The sequence below is a fragment of the Macrobrachium rosenbergii genome, chromosome 12, assembly GCF_040412425.1.
Source record: "Macrobrachium rosenbergii isolate ZJJX-2024 chromosome 12, ASM4041242v1, whole genome shotgun sequence".
Lineage (NCBI taxonomy): Eukaryota > Metazoa > Arthropoda > Malacostraca > Decapoda > Palaemonidae > Macrobrachium > Macrobrachium rosenbergii.
Genome location: NC_089752.1, coordinates 51,028,968 through 51,036,874, shown reverse-complemented (window position 1 = coordinate 51,036,874; position 7,907 = coordinate 51,028,968). Strand labels below are relative to the sequence as shown.

The following is a 7,907-nucleotide window of genomic DNA, read 5'->3' as shown; positions in this document are numbered from 1 at the left end:
TCACCATCGCAACTGAATAAACCCGTTCATATTTTCAAAGACGGGGGACACACGTGACTCGATGAAATCAATAGCAGCTGCCAGTGCGCAACTCTGCCAGGCAAATGAAATGTCTAACAAAATGGTGATAAAATCCTTTAAATCTTATTTCTCTGTATTTATAGGTCCCTCCGTACTACATAATGGATGAAACTGATCTGTGTTTTCTGCCACGACAGCGGAAAAAGAATGAAAACATTTGGTACCCTTGGTAGGTGCGTGCTTCACTTGACACTGTTTCCAGACCTTATTTCCAGCAGTATTCCAGTTGGTTAAACTGGACGAGGATTCCGTGGAGACCTCCTTTCTTCTTTGATGTATGCGCTTTCGCTACAGATTGTCCTTGTTAGTCAAATCCCGGGATTTGTTACTAGCATTTAACGTCTTTTGGATTTTCAATCACTTTTCGCAAAAGGTGGGATGAAACCCCAATAACCAACCCATAGACCAGGAAGCAGTTGGAAACATCAAAATGGGAGATAATTTTGGTTATACGTACCACACTCCGAGAGCAAGTTTTGTTTTCAAAATGAGACAGATATTATCGCACGTTTGTGACATTTTCAGTGAATTCAGTAAGTTCATCGCACCAGCATATCATCATGATAGATGTGAAAGGTAAGAAATAAAAGATATATTGAAGTGTTTATATAATTTTTATTGTGTTTTGTTCTTACTGGAAGAAACTTTTTATAGTACCATATACAGGATACAAATTAAATGACTTGGCAGTCTTTTGAAATCCGACAGTAATGATAAGCTCAAGGCTCACAAATTGAATGGGCAAATCGTTCCCAGATTTATTGATCTCACCCAGTCATGGTCTTAAGAAACTATAATAATGAAATTATTTCTGAAAAATATAAAATCGTAAAATTAAAAAATTACTCTATGTACTTTCGGCTCTAGTATGTAATAAAATAAATTTAAAAATGGAGTTATTTACAAGATTCTGTTGTAGAGGAGATAACATGGACGGTCAATCTATCTCAGCCTAGCTTGTTATTGTTTACAAACCATCAGCTGAGTCAAGTCAGCCAATTCCATTAGGGGCTTCCGTTGACGTCTCAAGAAATTTGCGTTTACTCATGTGGTCAGAGGGAGACCAGAGGCCTGTGGGGAAGAGACTGACCAATTTATTGACAGTAATAACGTCATGAAGCCACGGATCTGTAGGGCAGAGGACAGAAGTTACATAAATGGATTTCTCAGAGAATTTGGCTTGTGAGTGGTCTGTCTTTTTGGGTAGAAGATTCTTTAGATATTGTGGCAATCGCATCCTAAGCAATTAGGCTAAGTTCTTGCTTAGAATAAGTGTATTTCTACATAACAGCTCCGCATCAATTATTACCTTGGAAATTGGTTTTTCCTATATTCTTAGTGTTGCTGATGAATTAGGTGGTGTTGTTTATTGTCAGTCAACTATTATAACATACAACTCTACCCAACAGTGTTGGGGACCCTGTAGGAACTCTGGGTTTTGGGTGGGGAAATATACTGGGAGAAAACCGGACTGTCATGTTGGTCGTATGGAACAGTTCCGTGAGTTCGCGAGTCATTTGGGAGCCATATGTTCAAGAAGGGAATGGCTAAGGAAATCTATTATAAAAGGAACCATACTAACCTAACCTAAGCTAACCTAACAGGCCATGTTACTTAGCCAGGGACTGGAGCCCCATGGACCCCCAGTGAAGGAAACTCCACTTTTTACCAAAAGTTCCCCCGTAACACTGCACGTGCAGTAGCATTCCAGGCCGGCCAGCATACAATAACATATCAGTTCTGAGGTTAATTACAGCTTAGCCTAATTATAGTCAACTGACAAAAAATAATGGTAAATTCTTGATAAGCAACCAAAATTTACTAAAGAAAAAGTCAATTTCCAAGGTAATACTCCATGCGGAGTTGTTTTATAGTTCTACCAGAATAAGAACCAAATGAGCTTAGTCCAGTGGATATGGGTATAGACTAATGGTGGATGGTACGTACATCTGTTTTCTTACCAAAGCTGCTTGGAACCTTAAGCCTAGGCTATAGGCTTAGGCTGTTTTTCCAATTGCTAATTGTGTGTTTGCCTATGCAGATAACTCAGTTTGGTGGCCAGTCCCTTATAGTTATGCAGGCTATAACGATTAGTGAGGAGCCCTTTAGCCTATGAGAAAGTGGTGTTTTAGGGGAGGGGGACCAAAAATGAACAAATTGTGCCAACAGGAATAGTGAGGCTAGTCTAGAATGCACAGGCCTGATTCATTAGAGGAATGTTCATAGATATTGTTCATGCCTATTATTTATATCAGTCATAAAACACATAAAGGACAGAGGCGTCACAAGGCTGATTACATTGATTTAGCCTATCTTAATGTAACCTAACCTAACTTAAGGGCCCCATAGATGTTACGATCGCTGGATCCAGTCATCGGAACTGGAAGTAAACCTCACTGTCTATGGTGTTCTCCTCCAACCAAAATGGGCAGAGTCCGTCGCCCTCTCCGACCAGCTCGCAACCTGCCATTGCCAGATTCGTGGCTTCCGTTTTAATTCAGGTGGCCGGAAGCCTCCGTGTCTATGGCGTGATCTCAAGATATACTCCAGTTTCAACTAGACGCTGAAAGGGTAACATGGCAGCTATATCGGCAGATGAGTTCTGGGAAGAGTTTATTGAACGTCGTAGGAAAAGAAAATGAGGCTTATGATAAATTAGTTTGAAAATTACATAATTATATATATATATATATATATATATATATATATATATATATATATATATATATATATATATATATATATATATATATATATATATATATATATATATATATATATATATATATATGTATGGTTGGAGAAGTGAAATGCGATCTCATGCTTATTTATTCAATGAATTGAAAATTTACCCTGGTGACTGGTTTAATTACCAGAAATGGACGAGTAGACCGACATGAAATTATTATATATGGTCTCCCCTCTTAAAGAAATAAAAAACACACTTGTATGAGACAACCAATATCACTGTACAAAAGGTTGCTGGCCACACTTCACTTCGGTGCCACTAGAGACATGTAAATTATTCAAGTTATGAAACATGAGTTTACAAAGGTAAAAAGTAACTTATGTTGCAAACACAGCATCCTACATAGTTTAGTAGTATATAGTCTAGTATACAGTAGGTCTATGATCCGTTAAAGCAGAATGGGCCCTTAACCTTACGTTTCTGTAGCCAAGTAGTAGAATGTTCAACTCTTTTGTACAGTCGGCCAAATTAGAATTGGCAGAGTTTCATAATTTTTTTATCACCCCTGCCTGGCCTTGGATTCATGCCTGATTAATATATTTTTCTGTTGAAGATGGAATAAATCTTATGTAATGGCATTAAAAACAGTCACTGTAATCTTTAGAACATCATGTTATATAATTCGTAAAACTATTTTCCATATAACAAAATTCACGTGAGCAAGCAGAAACGTGATAAAAAAAGCGTCGAATCACGACCACTGCCATAATACAGTGTTGCCCACATTTCCCAGAGCACTGACTTCTATGGTAGCCTAAAGTTTAAAGTCATTCAACCATAGTTTTCCTTCATAGTCTAAAGATCATTTCCTGTAACTTCCTTAAGTTAATCACAATAATTTTTACATTTACTAAAACAATTTTTAGATAAGAGTTAAGCTACCATAATTAGATGGATCCCTAAAGCTGCTGTCAACGCTGATGTCACCTGCATTCGACGTGTCCAGCCAAGACATTCTGGCTCGATCAACTTCCGCTGCTTCATGATTCGGCCAAAAACAATACTCTTTGATGGCTTTTATTCAGTCATTTTTTTATATGAAAAGATATATAAATATGCAAATGGCTGAGAATATAGGACAATGAATCATAAAAATATAAGAAACTAATATATCTGGCACAATAAACCCTAAAAAGAGTATGAACATTTTTTCCACACTTGGTGTGGCAGACCCCACTTCTGCATCAAAACTTCCACACCGGAAGAGGCCACATTTGCATGTTTCGGCAACAATATTAGACAGCTATCACTAGCATTATCACATAAACATAGTCCTTATATTATTATTTCAATATAAAGTTGATAATAGTTGAATGATCTCATTTGTTAAATTTTACAGAAAACAATGGAAACTGACAAAATGCTATCAAAGAAAAAAAAATTATAAAAGTATGAAAAATAGGCCTAGAGTGGAACTCCTCGAAGCCCAGAGACGAGCTAGACAATATGATAGTTGCAGGTGTCAAAGAACAGCCCCAGATGACAGCAGTTGCTGTGAAACAGCAGCTTGGGCTGCAAATACGTGTGCAGACTTTGCGGAATAGGTTGCATGGGGCAGGAATGCATCACAGGATTCCGGCAAGGAAACCGTTGCTAACGCAACAGCATAAAGAAAAAAGGATTGGACCTGTTTATTCCTATTATAAACTGATACGTTTTATATAAAAAACTAATGCAATTCGACTATAAAGGGAAAATAATACATAGTTAGTTGCAAAATGAAAAAAAGAAACTTTTCTTATTTTGTCTATTACTGTATATATATCCTAGACCTAAAGCTGAGAAATGATCAATAACTGTATGTATTTGACTGTTCATACAGGAATTATCTGTTTAATGGGGATTATACTGCACCTTTATCTTCATATAGTTGTCTTGAGATATAATTTCAATTCATACCTATAGACTATTAGGAGACATTATAATTTTCATTTATAGAGTATAATTCATATGTTGTAACATATATAAAAATGGAAGAAAATATGTCTGTAAAGTTGTAGGCCTACTCTCTGTTTTTTTTCTATTACTGACTACTCTCTATTGAATTGTCTGTCATTTGAAATACTGTAATATTTTCTGTGGACAGATATGCTGAAAATAACATCGCGCCTTCAAGGCGTAGTGGCAGAATATCAGCTGGGTCATGGGGATGGATGGCTGCCAGTGGACCGGGAGGGCTAATTGCCATCGATGACCGTTTCTGAACACCAATCAGTGTATCGAAATTTTACGAGACATTTTAGTACCCTCAGTTTGAAAACTATTATTGCCGTATCCCATGCCAGTATATATCGCCATAGATAATTTTGCGGTCCACAATGCAGAGGTTGTAAAGCAATGGTTCCAGCAGAATCCAGACGTGGTTCGAACTAACTGACCTGCCAAGTCTGCAGATCTGAACCCAATAGAAAACTTATGGGCCTACATGACCCAACAATAGGGTGTTAATCGTGCATACACCAAAGAGAACCTTATAAAGCATGCAATAGATATTTGGGAAAACTTGGGCCAAAGAGGAGCAGCAAACACTTGCGAAGTCCTTGTTGCATCAATGCCAAATAGGGTAAGATGCGTGCTAGATGCTGATTCTATACAAAGTTTTAATGAGTTATGCTGCCTTTTCATATAATGTGATCAATTTTATAATTTTATTCCTTTAGTTTAACAGTATTATTTTGTATTTGGACTTCATTTAAGCCTCATTTACTTCTCTAACATTTTCTTATTCATGTGAATCTATACATACTTATAGGCTATGTTAGGACTGAATTACTACTTAATTTATCTCTCTCTCTCTCTCTCTCTCACACATACATAATATATATATATATATATATATATATATATATATATATATATATATATATATATATATATATATATATATATATATATATATATATATATATATATATATATATATATATATATGTATATTATATGTATATGTGTATATATATATATATATTGTTCGTGTGATCTTGGTTGATCATGTATTATTCAATTTACGTAAATTTTTTTGCAAACCAAGATTACATTGCAACCTGTCAACATTAACCTCAAAGACAGGCGTTAGTGTGACCAGTTAAGGTTATTAACCTTAACAAAAGAATATTTGAGATGAATTTGATTTTTAAGCACGTAGCGGTTCTTCCAAACATTCGGACGCGAGGCAATCAAAGCATCGAGATTTAACCTGATTTTGCTTACCTAAATCCTAGGTATTTTACTGGAATAATGGGGTTGAAGTAACAATAAAATAATTAGGCTTAATCTAGACTTTGTAAACACATATACCTAAGTGGTGGCTGAAGGAAGAAAACAAAGAAAAATGTGAAATACAGAAAAGAACTAGTCAATCGATTCAACAAGAATCGGACTTACCGTGAGCGTCGATGCAAAAGCGAGGGGACCTCAGGAGTCGTATTCTGGCAGTCTTCCCAATTCACTAATTAAGATAGACGTGGGAGAAAGTAATAAAGAATAAAGAATATCGTTCGGACGCATGCAGCGTCACCCACGGTTCCGTGACCGCTGGGATCTCTCTGCCTGTCTGACCCGACCTCAACCCCGTTCCCCGCCAGGTGAGGGCTTATACCGCGGGCAATCCGACCCAACAAAGGCATCGTCGAATGCATAGAATAAAGCTTAAGGGCCACCATAACTAGGGGTCATTGGCGTAAACCCTCTCTGAGGCTTAGGTCCCTAATGCCCCAGCTATTTTGTTCTACAAAACTTTCCAGCTATGCGCCATTTGTCTCTGGCGGTGATTGTTATTTTTAAATTGCCTACCTACCGGCATGTTCTCTGTCGGTCAATTGGACTAATATTCCTACACTAACTACATCGGTCAACAGCAGTAATATTTATAAAAATATATATATATATATATATATATATATATATATATATATATATATATATATATATATATATATATATATATATATATATATATATAAATATAATATATATATATATATATATATATATATATATATATATATATATATATATATATATATATATATATATATATATATATATATATATATATATATACCTACCTGCTAATATGGATATGTTTATTTTCATTTGTTTGTTAGTTTTACTCCTTATTTGACTGCATTACAACTTCATGGGTTTTACTTTTTCTTATATATATATATATATATATATATATATATATATATATATACAATTTAGTTTTTATTGTAAATATCGGAAATAGACTTAAATGAGAAAGTTACCTTTCATATTTTCTAACCTTTCAGCTACGTATAATATGCTCCACGTCAGTAGGTCTAGGCATACGTGTGAAACTGATTCTAATTAATTTCTGTTTAGGAGAAATGAATATCTACATCAAGATTAACCCAAGAATGCTTTTATGAAAGTTCTTTTGTCCTAATGTATTCTTCAGCTTTGACTCCTGACTTTCCCACCTTGTGCGAATGAAACAGGATGACATGCAAAAATTAGATTGAAGAAAGACTAAATTGTTTTTAAAGTCTGATTTCTTAGGTTGCTTTTGACATGATATAGCTAGGTCTGAGTAAATTATGTTAAGTGCTAATGAAAAGGATAAGAACAAAGGAGAACTTTGTCAATAAAAAAAGAATAAGGGGAATAATCAAACAAAGCAGATTAATATAGATATTGTTGATTTAAACATTCATTCACATGACGCGTCCGAGAGAGATACTGCTGAAAATAAACTTACTGTAGGTAATCAGGTGTCAGAATCAGAAGTCAAATTTAGGCCAAGTATATGTGCCATGCATATTATTTCATTGATCAAAGGACAAAATTAGTTGAATTACACTTTGCTATTCAAGAATATTGACAGGCTTCATTATTATTTATCGGGTGTAGGTGACGGTGACGACACACCAGTAGCCTACTGTGCGATGCGTTGGGTCATCGTCAAGACTCGAGCAGAAGCAAAGCCAAATTCCAATTGCCTCTGAGACTGTCACGATTGAAAAGCAAATAATATGGCACCTGCATATGGCAATATTTCCATAACGAACGATGAATAAAGAAACTGCGCCAATTTTTCTTTGGCCGACTGTAC

General features: G+C 35.5%; 1 protein-coding gene across 1 annotated transcript in view; it reads left to right on the top strand.

The window, feature by feature from the left end:
• The first annotated feature begins 269 nt into the window (after positions 1-269).
• Positions 270-7,907, top strand: part of LOC136843655 (transmembrane protein 181) — a 393,597-nt gene continuing 385,959 nt past the window's right edge. Inside the window, exon 1 of the mRNA XM_067112206.1 lies at positions 270-657. Within this exon, the coding sequence (XP_066968307.1) occupies positions 512-657 (146 nt within the window). The 5' untranslated portion in view covers positions 270-511. The remainder of the gene's footprint in view (positions 658-7,907) is intronic.